This window comes from Amaranthus tricolor, chromosome 2 (assembly GCF_026212465.1).
Source record: "Amaranthus tricolor cultivar Red isolate AtriRed21 chromosome 2, ASM2621246v1, whole genome shotgun sequence".
Taxonomy (NCBI): domain Eukaryota; kingdom Viridiplantae; phylum Streptophyta; class Magnoliopsida; order Caryophyllales; family Amaranthaceae; genus Amaranthus; species Amaranthus tricolor.
This window is the reverse complement of record NC_080048.1, coordinates 17343879-17359145: the sequence shown is the minus strand read 5'-3', so window position 1 is coordinate 17359145 and position 15267 is coordinate 17343879. Positions and strand designations below refer to the sequence as shown.

Below are 15267 nucleotides of genomic sequence, written 5' to 3'. Positions count from 1 at the left end.
TGTAACGGCTAGTTTTTAGTTTCCAAACTCTATATATACGTAGGCCCTCATGTAATAAGGAGTTCATGTTTTCAGTTTTTGATCAATCAATAACAAGAGGTATTTTCAGAAGTTTTATGTTTTGAAGTTTTTTTCAAAACTTCCTCAAGTTGCGATTCAACTTGGCCGGAGAGAATAGCAAGTTACGTAGAAACTTGGATTCTCAAAGGGACCCTACAATCAAGGCTTCAATATCCTTGCATTGTAGTTATCATAGGTTAGTCATACAAATCAGACACGGAGCATAAAGCACCCTCATCAGAAAATCAAGAAGTTCCTTCTTGGCCTGTTTGGAGTGCCTGGGCGTTTGTTTGGGAAGTATTTGGGGTTTCTAAAGGTGCCATTGATTAAGGTTGTTAGTCAACGAGAATCAGTGCATAACAAAGGCCATAACCACCCCTTTGTTTTGCATCAATTCTTCATTGATTATTGATCCTTGTTCATTCTTCATCGTTCATTCTTCATTTATCATTGATCCTTGTTCTATCATCATCGTTCATTCTTCATTGACCATTGATCCTTGTTCATTCTATAATGATCATTGATCCTTGTTCATTCTTCATTATTCATTCTACATTGATCATTGATCCTTGTTCATTCTTCATCGTTCATTCTTTAATGGCCATTTATGCTTTTTAATTCTTCATCTTTCATTCTTCATTGATCATTGATCCTTGTTCATACTTCATTGTTAATTCTTTAATGATCATTGATCCTTGTTCATTTTTCATCGTTCATTCATCATTGATCATTGATCCTTGTTCATTCTTCATCGTTCATTCATCATTGAACATTGATCCATGTTCTTTTTTCAATGATCAATTAACCTTGTTCATTCTTCATTGATCATTGATCGTTGTTCATTCTTCATCCTTCATTCATCATTGATCATTGATTCCTGTTCATTCTTCACCGTTCATTCTTCATTGATCATTGATCGTTGTTCATTCTTCATCATTCATTCTTCAACGATCATTGATCCTTGTTCATTCTTCATCGTTCATTCTTCATTGATCATTGATCCTTGTTCATTCTTCATCGTTCATTCTTCAATGATCATTGATCCTTTTTCATTCTTCATCGTTCATTCTTCATTGACCATTGATCCTTGTTAATTCTTCATTGACCATTGATCCTTGTTCATTCTACAATAATCAGTGATCCTTGTTCATTCTTCATTTTTCATTCTTTATTGATCATTGATCCTTGTTCATTCTTCACAGACCATTTATCCTTTTTCATTCTTCATCGTTCATTCTTCATGAATCATTAATCCTTGTTCATTTTTCAAAGATCATTGATCCTTGTTCATTCTTCATCGTTCATTCTTCATTGATCATTGATCCTTGTTCATTCTTCATCGTTCATTCTTATTTGATCATTGATCCTTGTTCATTCTTCATCGTTCATTCTTCACTGACCATTGATACTTGTTCTATCTTCATCGTTCATTCTTCATTGATCATTGATTCCTGTTCATTCTTCATTCTTCATCGTTCATTGTTCATTGATCATTGATCCTTGTTCATTCTTCATCGTTCATTCATCATTGATCATTGTTCCTTGTTCGTTCTTCATCGTTCATTCTTCAATGATCATTGATCCTTGTTCATTCTTCATCTTTCATTCTTCATTGATTATTGATCCTTGTTGATTCTTCATTGATCATTGATCCTTTTTCATTCTTCATCTTTCATTCTTCATTGATCATTGATCCTTGTTCATTCTTCATCGTTAATTCTTCATTGACCATTGATCCTTGTTGATTCTTCATTGCTCATTGATCCTTGTTCATTCTTCATCGTTTATCCATCATTGATCATTGATCCTTGTTCATTCTTCATCGTTCATTCTTCAATGAATATTGATCCCTGTTCATTTTTCATCGTTCATTCTTTATTGATCATTAATCCTTGTTCATTCTTGATGCAAATGCATCAGGGAACAGTGACCATGACAATAGGGAACAGGAACAAGACAGTGTTCCCAACTTGCCTTCTACGCATAAAGGTCAAAGGATAAGCAATGATACTTCCCACACATCAAACATGGACCTAAGAATACGAAGAGAAACTGGGGAGGATCATTACACAACAGAAGACAGCACTATGGGAACAAGAGAGCCAATGGATAGCAGGAACAGTGTAACAGAACATTCTGACAAGCAGCAGACCTTGTGGACCCTCCTGAGCACAAACCAGAGACACCTGGACATTGAGAGAGACTGCAATGTCATCTCACTACATGGGCCTAGCCACACAGGGCCTAGGGTCTTACTAACAAACCACCAGGAAGCCTATAATACACGTTGAAGGAAGGCTGGCCAGCAGATCATGAAAATCAGAGAAATTTGGCTAAGTGTTGGCCCTTTTGTTTACATTTCTGTTTTGTTAGTTAATCCACGTGTATTTTAGCTTAGCATTTGTAACGGCTAGTTTTTAGTTTCCAAACTCTATATATACGTAGGCCCTCATGTAATAAGGAGTTCATGTTTTCAGTTTTTGATCAATCAATAACAAGAGGTATTTTCAGAAGTTTTATGTTTTGAAGTTTTTTTCAAAACTTCCTCAAGTTGCGATTCAACTTGGCCGGAGAGAATAGCAAGTTACGTAGAAACTTGGATTCTCAAAGGGACCCTACAATCAAGGCTTCAATATCCTTGCATTGTAGTTATCATAGGTTAGTCATACAAATCAGACACGGAGCATAAAGCACCCTCATCAGAAAATCAAGAAGTTCCTTCTTGGCCTGTTTGGAGTGCCTGGGCGTTTGTTTGGGAAGTATTTGGGGTTTCTAAAGGTGCCATTGATTAAGGTTGTTAGTCAACGAGAATCAGTGCATAACAAAGGCCATAACCACCCCTTTGTTTTGCATCAACTTGGTATCAGAGCCCAGTTACGAATTGGGAAAGAGTAGTACAAAGAAGCAGTCTGAGGAAAGAGATTTCATATTGTTCTGGGAATTTTGAAGAAAAGGCGCTGGGCGATTTTTGAAATCGTCATTCAAGATCAATCGTCAGTGATTCTACAACATACAGGGAGTAATCTTTCCTATTTTAATTTCAATTTTCTTTCATTTGAGAACATTGGTGCATACATTCTGACACAAGACACCCACTCATACAATCATTTGGTTTTCTTGCATTACGATTTTCGCATTCATTTTTTGTTGTGTGCATTGCTGGTTAATTAGCTGTCTCTGGTCGAATGGATATGACCATGGAGGAAAGATTGGGAGAAATAGAAGCAAGAATGCATAGGATGATGGAGAATAGTTTGCGTCAGTTTAGAGAAGAGATGACCGGTGTGATTACACAAAACCGAATTGATAGAACACCAAACCCTAATCCTCGACCATACGAAGATAGAACAATCAAATTGGATATACCTGAATTCGATGGAACTTCACATGATCCAGCCAAATACATAGAATGGGAGGAAAGAATGGAACAGTACTTTGAATTTAGGGAAACACCAATGGATCATCAGTATAAGTTGGCTAAGGTAAAATTGATTAAGTCAGCTGCTGTTTGGTTAGAGGGAACACAGAAACAAAGGCTTAGGGAAGGAAGGAGTAGGATCAACACTTGGGGAAAACTCAAGAAGAACATGAGAAGAAAATATATTCCATCTGCCTATAAACAACAACAATATATTCAACTCAATTCCATGAAACAAGGGAGTAGGTCTGTACAAGAGTATGTGAATGAATGGGAAAGAACCTATGTTCTGTGTGACATCAATGAGCCTGAGGACATGAGAGTCAGTAGGTTCATTGCAGGATTGAGAGAGGACATAAGGGACCACTTAAGGATCACACCTGACCTCACGCTGAACACAGCAAGTTTACATGCCATTGATGTTGAGAGATTTGTTAACAGATTAACTGCCACACACAATAAGACCACCAGGGCCTACAACCCTAGGAACACCAGTAGTTTCACCACACCTAGGAAGGAGGCACAGAGCACTGGACCTAAAAACAGTACAACAAAAACAGAGCCCCCCATAAATCCTAAGGATGTGATATGTTTTAAGTGCAATGGAAGAGGACATTACAAGAGGGATTGTCCTAATGCTAGAGCTTTTACCATGAGAGAGTGGATTGACATTAGGCAAAACACCAACCCCAAAAGAATGTTAGTTTCAAAGAATGGACAAGAAGAAGAAATAGACCCACCAAGCCTTAGTGATGGAGATGGTACTTTTTGGGTAGATGAGCAAGAAAAATGGCATACTTATGAAGGGGAGACTGAGGAAGAAGGAGGAGAGGATCTGGAGAAGATACCACCTGAAGAAGAGCATGTTAGCTTAATCATTAGAAGAAGTTTCCAAGCTACCCCCATGGACAAAAAGTCTGACCAAAGAGAGAATATTTTTCAGACCAAATGTAGGGTACAGGGGAAGGTTTGTGATTTAATCATTGATAGCGGGAGTGAATCTAATTGCATCAGTAAGCAGCTGGTAGATGAGTTAAATTTAGAAACCAAGCCTCACCCACATCCTTACTTAATGAAATGGTTAGACAACAAGTCAAGTGGGTCAGTGAGTAGACAGTGTTTAGTGAGCATGACCTTGGGAACATATGTGGATGATATTCTGTGTGATGTGTTAGAGATGGATGCCTGTCATCTGCTGCTGGGCAGACCATGGCAATATGATAAAAAGACCACACACAATGGTTATACCAACACCTATACCCTTAGGCATAATGGAAAGAAAAAAGAGCTGTTACCCCTGCCCCCACACAGAGCTGTTCCTCCTAAGATTACTAAAGTGCATGTCCATTTAATGAACAGAAGGGAGTGTGAAAAGGAAATCCAAGGTCAAGGAGAGATATACCTTCTGGTTACCAAGGAAGTCCATGAGCCTATACCTATACCACATGAATTGAGAAGCTTGTTGGATCAATATAAGGATGTTTTTCCTAATGAGTTACCCCCTGGTTTACCACCTGTGAGAGGCATTGAACACCAGATAGATTTGGTACCAGGAGCTAGTTTACCTAATAAGACTGCCTATAGGTCCAACCCTAAGGAAACTCAAGAACTACAAAGACAAGTGGAAGAATTAATGCAAAGGGGATATGTAAGAGAGAGCTTAAGCCCCTGTGCAGTACCCACTCTGTTAGTGCCAAAGAAGGATGGCACATGGAGAATGTGCATTGACAGCCGTAGTATGAACAACATAACCATTAAGTATAGGTTTCCTATACCAAGAATTGATGATATCTTGGATGAATTGGGTGGTTCACAGTGGTTCAGTAAGGTGGATCTAAGAAGTGGATATCACCAAATTAGGATGAAAGCAGGGGATGAATGGAAAACTGCATTCAAGACCAAGTATGGGCTATATGAATGGCTTGTGATGCCCTTTGGTTTGACTGGTGCCCCTAGCACATTCATGAGGCTTATGAATGAGATATTGAGACCATTTTTGGGAAAGTTTATAGTTGTCTATCTAGATGATATACTCATTTACAGTAGGGAAAAGGAAGAACACATGAGACACCTGCAACAATTATTTGAGGTCTTAAGAAAACAGAGACTGTATGCTAAACTAGAGAAATGTAACTTCCTGTTACCTGAGGTTAGTTTCTTGGGTTACGTCATAGGGAAAACAGGAGTTAGAGTGGACCCTGAAAAGGTTAAAGCTATAAAAGAATGGCCTACACCCACTACTCTAACACAAGTAAGATCATTCCATGGGTTGGCATCCTTTTATAGAAGGTTTATAAAGGATTTTAGCTCTGTTTTGGCCCCTGTGACAGAGTGTACTAAGCAAGGAAAGTTTGAGTGGACACCTGCTGCACAGCAAGCATTTGAAACCCTTAAGGACATGATGTGTAAAGCCCCTATTCTCAAGCTACCTGATTTTACCAAACCCTTTGAGCTAGAATGTGATGCAAGTGGAGTAGGGATTGGAGCAGTGCTAGTTCAGGAGGGTAGACCAGTAGCTTTTTTCAGTGAAAAGCTCAATGACAGTAGGTTAAATTACTCCACATATGATAAAGAATTTTATGCTATCATAAGAGCTTTTGAACATTGGTCTCACTACCTTAGAATCTAACCTTTTGTGCTTCACACAGATCATGAGTCCTTAAAATACATAAACAGTCAGCACAAATTCAGCAGTAGACATGCAAGATGGGTAGAGTTTATGCAGACCTTTGACTTCTCAGCTAGGTATAAGGTGGGCAAGACCAATATCATTGCAGATGCCTTGAGTAGGAAACACTGCATGATAGGAATATTAGGATCTAAGATTTTGGGGTTTGAATTCATCAAAGACCAGTACCAGACCTGTCCTGATTTTGCAGATATATATAAACTATGTCATGACACACCACAAGGGTTATTTAGCATACACCAGGGATACTTGTTTAAAGGGAACAAGCTATGCATACCTAAGCTACCTCTTAGAACCATTTTAGTAAAAGAAGTGCATGAAGGAAGCATAGCAGGGCATTATGGGATTCAGAAAACCCTTGACATGTTAGCTAAACATTTCTTTTGGCCAAAGATGCTTGGCACAGTGGGTAAACACATATTAAAATGTGAGACTTGCCTTAAGGCTAAAGTCACTTTTCATAAGGGAGAGTACTTACCTTTACCTATAGCTCACAGACCATGGGAACACTTGAGCCTGGATTTCATGATGGCATTGCCTAAGACTAAGAGAGGAAAGGATGCTATCATGGTGGTAGTAGATAGATTCTCTAAAATGGCTCATTTCATAGCATGCACTAAGACTGATGATGCACAATACATAGCCAAACTGTTCTTTGCTGAAATCGTAAGATTGCATGGCATCCCCAGGACTCTTGTCTCTGACAGGGATAGCAAGTTCCTAAGTAACTTTTGGAAATCCTTGTGGAAGATGCTAGGCACTAAGCTTTTGTTTAGTACTGCTTACCATCCGCAAACAGATGGACAAACAGAAGTAACTAATAGAACTTTGGGCACTATACTCAGAACCTTGGTAAGCACAAACATAAGGGAATGGGACCTCAAGTTATGCCATGCTGAATTCGCATACAACAGAGCCCCTAGTCGTGCCACTAAGCATACCCCATTTGAATGTGTGTATGGTACCAACCCTCTACTTCCTATATCACTGATTGATTTACCAATGTGTGACAGCAAACAACTGGAAGCAGAAGAGCTAATCAAGCAAATGGAAGCAGTCCACAAGCAAGTTCATACCAATTTGGAGGAGACTAACAAGAAGTACAAGGTGCAAGCTGACAAGCATTTAAAAGCAAGGCAACAGATTAAGGACGGTGACCAAGTGTGGGTGTATCTCAGGAAGAAAAGGTTTCCACACCTCAGAAGAAATAAGCTACAACCAAGAGCCATAGGGCCATACTCAGTGCTGAGAAAAATTGGGAACAATGCCTTTGAGATCCAGTTACCCACAGAGTATAACATATCCCCTATTTTTAATATAGGAGATCTTACCCTACATCAACCAACTCAAGAATTAGGGACAATTCTTTCCCAAGAAGGAGGGGTTGATGCAAATGCATCAGGGAACAGTGACCATGACAATAGGGAACAGGAACAAGACAGTGTTCCCAACTTGCCTTCTACGCATAAAGGTCAAAGGATAAGCAATGATACTTCCCACACATCAAACATGGACCTAAGAATACGAAGAGAAACTGGGGAGGATCATTACACAACAGAAGACAGCACTATGGGAACAAGAGAGCCAATGGATAGCAGGAACAGTGTAACAGAACATTCTGACAAGCAGCAGACCTTGTGGACCCTCCTGAGCACAAACCAGAGACACCTGGACATTGAGAGAGACTGCAATGTCATCTCACTACATGGGCCTAGCCACACAGGGCCTAGGGTCTTACTAACAAACCACCAGGAAGCCTATAATACACGTTGAAGGAAGGCTGGCCAGCAGATCATGAAAATCAGAGAAATTTGGCTAAGTGTTGGCCCTTTTGTTTACATTTCTGTTTTGTTAGTTAATCCACGTGTATTTTAGCTTAGCATTTGTAACGGCTAGTTTTTAGTTTCCAAACTCTATATATACGTAGGCCCTCATGTAATAAGGAGTTCATGTTTTCAGTTTTTGATCAATCAATAACAAGAGGTATTTTCAGAAGTTTTATGTTTTGAAGTTTTTTTCAAAACTTCCTCAAGTTGCGATTCAACTTGGCCGGAGAGAATAGCAAGTTACGTAGAAACTTGGATTCTCAAAGGGACCCTACAATCAAGGCTTCAATATCCTTGCATTGTAGTTATCATAGGTTAGTCATACAAATCAGACACGGAGCATAAAGCACCCTCATCAGAAAATCAAGAAGTTCCTTCTTGGCCTGTTTGGAGTGCCTGGGCGTTTGTTTGGGAAGTATTTGGGGTTTCTAAAGGTGCCATTGATTAAGGTTGTTAGTCAACGAGAATCAGTGCATAACAAAGGCCATAACCACCCCTTTGTTTTGCATCAATTCTTCATTGATTATTGATCCTTGTTCATTCTTCATCGTTCATTCTTCATTTATCATTGATCCTTGTTCTATCATCATCGTTCATTCTTCATTGACCATTGATCCTTGTTCATTCTATAATGATCATTGATCCTTGTTCATTCTTCATTATTCATTCTACATTGATCATTGATCCTTGTTCATTCTTCATCGTTCATTCTTTAATGGCCATTTATGCTTTTTAATTCTTCATCTTTCATTCTTCATTGGTCATTGATCCTTGTTCATACTTCATTGTTAATTCTTTAATGATCATTGATCCTTGTTCATTTTTCATCGTTCATTCATCATTGATCATTGATCCTTGTTCATTCTTCATCGTTCATTCATCATTGAACATTGATCCATGTTCTTTTTTCAATGATCAATTAACCTTGTTCATTCTTCATTGATCATTGATCGTTGTTCATTCTTCATCCTTCATTCATCATTGATCATTGATTCCTGTTCATTCTTCACCGTTCATTCTTCATTGATCATTGATCGTTGTTCATTCTTCATCATTCATTCTTCAACGATCATTGATCCTTGTTCATTCTTCATCGTTCATTCTTCATTGATCATTGATCCTTGTTCATTCTTCATCGTTCATTCTTCAATGATCATTGATCCTTTTTCATTCTTCATCGTTCATTCTTCATTGACCATTGATCCTTGTTAATTCTTCATTGACCATTGATCCTTGTTCATTCTACAATAATCAGTGATCCTTGTTCATTCTTCATTTTTCATTCTTTATTGATCATTGATCCTTGTTCATTCTTCACAGACCATTTATCCTTTTTCATTCTTCATCGTTCATTCTTCATGAATCATTAATCCTTGTTCATTTTTCAAAGATCATTGATCCTTGTTCATTCTTCATCGTTCATTCTTCATTGATCATTGATCCTTGTTCATTCTTCATCGTTCATTCTTATTTGATCATTGATCCTTGTTCATTCTTCATCGTTCATTCTTCACTGACCATTGATACTTGTTCTATCTTCATCGTTCATTCTTCATTGATCATTGATTCCTGTTCATTCTTCATTCTTCATCGTTCATTGTTCATTGATCATTGATCCTTGTTCATTCTTCATCGTTCATTCATCATTGATCATTGTTCCTTGTTCGTTCTTCATCGTTCATTCTTCAATGATCATTGATCCTTGTTCATTCTTCATCTTTCATTCTTCATTGATTATTGATCCTTGTTGATTCTTCATTGATCATTGATCCTTTTTCATTCTTCATCTTTCATTCTTCATTGATCATTGATCCTTGTTCATTCTTCGTCGTTCATTCTTCATTGACCATTGATCCTTGTTCATTCTTTAATGATCAATGATCCTTGTTCATTCATTATTGATCATTTATCCTTGTTCATTCTTCATCGTTCATTCTTCATTGATCATTGTTTCCTATTCATTCTTTATCTTTAATTATTCATTAATCATTGATCTATGTTCATTCTTCATCGTTCATTTTTCATTGATCATTGATCCTTGTTCATTCTTCATCGTTCCTTCTTCATTGATCATTGATCGTTTGTTCATTCTTCAAAGACCATTGATCCTTGTTCATTCTTCATTGATCATTGATCCTTGTTCATTCTTCATCGTTCATTCTTCACTGATCAAATATTCCTGTTCATTCTTCTTCGTTCATTCTTCATTGACCATTGATCCTTGTTCATTCTTCAATGAGCAATAATCCTTGTTCATTCTTCATTGATCATTGATCGTTGTTTATTCTTCATCATTCATTCATCATTGATCATTGATTTTTGTTCATTCTTCATCGTTCATTTTTCATTTATCATTGATCCTTGTTCATTCTTCGTCGTTCATTCTTCAAAAGTCATTGATCCTTGTTCATTCTTCATGGTTCATTCTTCATTGATCATTGTTCCTTGTTCATTCTTCATCGTTCATTCTTCAATGATCATTGATCCTTGTTCATTCTTCATTGATCATTGGTCCTTGATCATTCTTCTTCGTTCATTCTTCAATGATCATTGATCCTTGTTCATTCTTCATTGATCATTGATCCTTATTCATTCTTCATCATTCATTCTTCATTGATGAGTGATCCTTGTTCATTCTTAATTGATCATTGATACTTATTCATTCTTCATCGTTCATTCTTCAACGATTATTGATCCTTGTTCATTCTTGATTGATCATTGATCCTTGTTCATTCTTCATCTTTCATTCTTCATTGATCATTGTTTCCTATTCATTCTTCATCGTTCATTAATCATCGTTCATTCATCTATGTTCATTCTTCATCGTTCATTCTTCATTGATCATTGACCCTTGTTCATTCTTAAACGTTCATTCTTCATTGACCATTGATCCTTATTCATTCTACAATGATCATTAATCCTTGTTCATTCTTCTTTGTTCATTCTTCGTTGATCATTGATCCTTGTTTATTTTATATCGTTCATTCTTCAATGACCATTGATCCTTGTTCATTCTTCATCGTTCATTCTTCATTGAACATTCTTCATTGATCATTAATCCTTGTTCATTCTTCGCTATGAATTCTTCAATTATTATTGATCCTTGTTCATTCTTTGTCGTTCATTCTTCATTGACCATTGATTCTTGTTCATTCCTTAAAGATCAATGATCCATGTTCATTCTTGATTGATCATTGATCCTTGTTCATTCTTCATTGATCATTGATCCTTATTCATTCTTCATCATTCATTCTTCATTGATCATTGATCCTTGTTCATTCTTCATTGTTCATTCTTAAATGATCATTGATCCTTGTTCATTCTTCATCGTTAATTCTTCATTGACCATTGATCCTTGTTCATTCTTCATTGATCATTGATCCTTATTCATTCTTCATCATTTATTCTTCATTGATGAGTGATCCTTGTTCATTCTTAATTGATCATTGATACTTTTTCATTCTTCATCGTTCATTCTTCAATGATTATTGATCCTTGTTCATTCTTGATTGATCATTGATCCTTGTTCATTCTTCATCTTTCATTCTTCATTGATCATTGTTTCCTATTCATTCTTCATCGTTCATTAATCATCGTTCACTCATCTATGTTCATTCTTAATCGTTCATTCTTCATTGATCATTGACCCTTGTTCATTCTTCAACGTTCATTCTTCATTGACCATTGATCCTTATTCATTCTACAATGATCATTAATCCTTGTTCATTCTTCTTTGTTCATACTTCATTGATCATTGATCCTTGTTTATTTTATATCGTTCATTCTTCAATGACCATTGATCCTTGTTCATTCTTCATCGTTCATTCTTCATTGATCATTCTTCATTGATCATTGATCCTTGTTCATTCTTCACTATGAATTCTTCAATTATCATTGATCCTTGTTCATTCTTTGTCGTTCATTCTTCATTGACCATTGATTCTTGTTCATTCTTTAAAGATCAATGATCCATGTTCATTCTTGATTGATCATTGATCCTTGTTCATTCTTTATTGATCATTGATCCTTATTCATTCTACATCATTCATTCTTCATTGATCATTGATCCTTGTTCATTCTTCATTGTTCATTCTTAAATGATCATTGATCCTTGTTCATTCTTCATCGTTAATTCTTCATTGACCATTGATCCTTGTATATTCTTCAATGATCAATTATCCTTATTCATTCTTGATTGATCATTGATCGTTATTCATTCTTCATCGTTCATTCTACAATGATCATTGATCCTTGTTCATTCTTCATTGTTCATTCTATATCGTTCATTCTTCAATGACCATTGATCCTTGTTCATTCTTCATCGTTCATTCTTCATTGATCATTGATCCTTGTTCATTCTTCATCGTTAATTCTTCATTGACCATTGATCCTTGTTGATTCTTCATTGATCATTGATCCTTGTTCATTCTTCATCGTTTATCCATCATTGATCATTGATCCTTGTTCATTCTTCATCGTTCATTCTTCAATGAATATTGATCCTTGTTCATTTTTCATCGTTCATTCTTTATTGATCATTAATCCTTGTTCATTCTTCATTGATTAGTGATCCTTGTTCATTCTTCATTGACCATTGATCCTTATTCATTCTACAATGATCATTAATCCTTGTTCATTCTTCTTTGTTCATTCTTCGTTGATCATTGATCCTTGTTTATTTTATATCGTTCATTCTTCAATGACCATTGATCCTTGTTCATTCTTCATCGTTCATTCTTCATTGAACATTCTTCATTGATCATTAATCCTTGTTCATTCTTCGCTATGAATTCTTCAATTATTATTGATCCTTGTTCATTCTTTGTCGTTCATTCTTCATTGACCATTGATTCTTGTTCATTCCTTAAAGATCAATGATCCATGTTCATTCTTGATTGATCATTGATCCTTGTTCATTCTTCATTGATCATTGATCCTTATTCATTCTTCATCATTCATTCTTCATTGATCATTGATCCTTGTTCATTCTTCATTGTTCATTCTTAAATGATCATTGATCCTTGTTCATTCTTCATCGTTAATTCTTCATTGACCATTGATCCTTGTTCATTCTTCATTGATCATTGATCCTTATTCATTCTTCATCATTTATTCTTCATTGATGAGTGATCCTTGTTCATTCTTAATTGATCATTGATACTTTTTCATTCTTCATCGTTCATTCTTCAATGATTATTGATCCTTGTTCATTCTTGATTGATCATTGATCCTTGTTCATTCTTCATCTTTCATTCTTCATTGATCATTGTTTCCTATTCATTCTTCATCGTTCATTAATCATCGTTCACTCATCTATGTTCATTCTTAATCGTTCATTCTTCATTGATCATTGACCCTTGTTCATTCTTCAACGTTCATTCTTCATTGACCATTGATCCTTATTCATTCTACAATGATCATTAATCCTTGTTCATTCTTCTTTGTTCATACTTCATTGATCATTGATCCTTGTTTATTTTATATCGTTCATTCTTCAATGACCATTGATCCTTGTTCATTCTTCATCGTTCATTCTTCATTGATCATTCTTCATTGATCATTGATCCTTGTTCATTCTTCACTATGAATTCTTCAATTATCATTGATCCTTGTTCATTCTTTGTCGTTCATTCTTCATTGACCATTGATTCTTGTTCATTCTTTAAAGATCAATGATCCATGTTCATTCTTGATTGATCATTGATCCTTGTTCATTCTTTATTGATCATTGATCCTTATTCATTCTACATCATTCATTCTTCATTGATCATTGATCCTTGTTCATTCTTCATTGTTCATTCTTAAATGATCATTGATCCTTGTTCATTCTTCATCGTTAATTCTTCATTGACCATTGATCCTTGTATATTCTTCAATGATCAATTATCCTTATTCATTCTTGATTGATCATTGATCGTTATTCATTCTTCATCGTTCATTCTACAATGATCATTGATCCTTGTTCATTCTTCATTGTTCATTCTATATCGTTCATTCTTCAATGACCATTGATCCTTGTTCATTCTTCATCGTTCATTCTTCATTGATCATTGATCCTTGTTCATTCTTCATCGTTAATTCTTCATTGACCATTGATCCTTGTTGATTCTTCATTGATCATTGATCCTTGTTCATTCTTCATCGTTTATCCATCATTGATCATTGATCCTTGTTCATTCTTCATCGTTCATTCTTCAATGAATATTGATCCTTGTTCATTTTTCATCGTTCATTCTTTATTGATCATTAATCCTTGTTCATTCTTCATTGATTAGTGATCCTTGTTCATTCTTCATCGTTCATTCTTCATTTATCATTGATCCTTATTCCTTCATCATCGTTCATTATTCATTGACCATTGATCCTTGTTCATTCTACAATGATCATTGATCCTTGTTTATTCTACATTGATCATTGATCCTTGTTCATTCTTCATCGTTCATTCTTCAATGGCCATTTATGCTTTTTAATTCTTCATCTTTCATTCTTCATTGATCATTGATCCTTGTTAATGCTTCATTGTTAATTCTTTAATGATCATTGATCCTTGTTCATTTTTCATCGTTCATTCATCATTGATCATTGATCCTTGTTCACTCTTCATGGTTCATTCTTTATTGACCATTGATCCATGTTCATTCTTCAATGATCAATTATCCTTGTTCATTCTTCATTGATCATTGATCGTTGTTCATTCTTCATCGTTCATTCATCATTGATCATTGATTCCTGTTCATTCTTCATCGTTCATTCTTCATTGATCATTGATCCTTGTTCATTCTTCATCATTCATTCTTCAAAGATCATTGATCCTAGTTCATTCTTCATCGTTCATTCTTCATTGGTCATTGATCCTTGTTCATTCTTCATCGTTCATTCTTCAATGATCATTGATTCTTTTTCATTCTTCATCGTTCATTCTTCATTGACCATTGATCCTTGTTAATTCTTCATTGACCATTTATCCTTGTTCATTCTACAATAATCATTGATCCTTGTTCATTCTTCATTTTTCATTCTTCATTGATCATTGATCCTTGTTCATTCTTCTTCGTTCATTCTTCAATGACCATTAATCCTTGTTCATTTTTAAAAGATCATTGATCCTTGTTCATTCTTCATCGTTCATTCTTCATTGATCATTGATCCTTGTTCATTCTTCATCGTTAATTCTTATTTGATCATTGATCCTTGTTCATTCTTCATCGTTCATTCTTCACTGACCATTGATACTTGTTCTATCTTCATCGTTCATTCTTCATTGATCATTGATT

At 35.6% G+C, this 15267-nt stretch overlaps 1 protein-coding gene across 1 annotated transcript; it reads left to right on the top strand.

Moving 5' to 3' along the window:
- The first annotated feature begins 2087 nt into the window (after nt 1–2087).
- On the top strand, nt 2088–7940 carry LOC130805604 (uncharacterized). The gene is made up of 4 exons (XM_057670387.1): nt 2088–2309; nt 2719–2920; nt 3232–6021; nt 6127–7940. The coding sequence occupies exons 1-4, from the start codon at nt 2088–2090 to the stop codon at nt 7938–7940; spliced, it is 5028 nt and encodes a 1675-aa protein (XP_057526370.1).
- The last annotated feature ends 7327 nt before the right edge of the window (nt 7941–15267 follow it).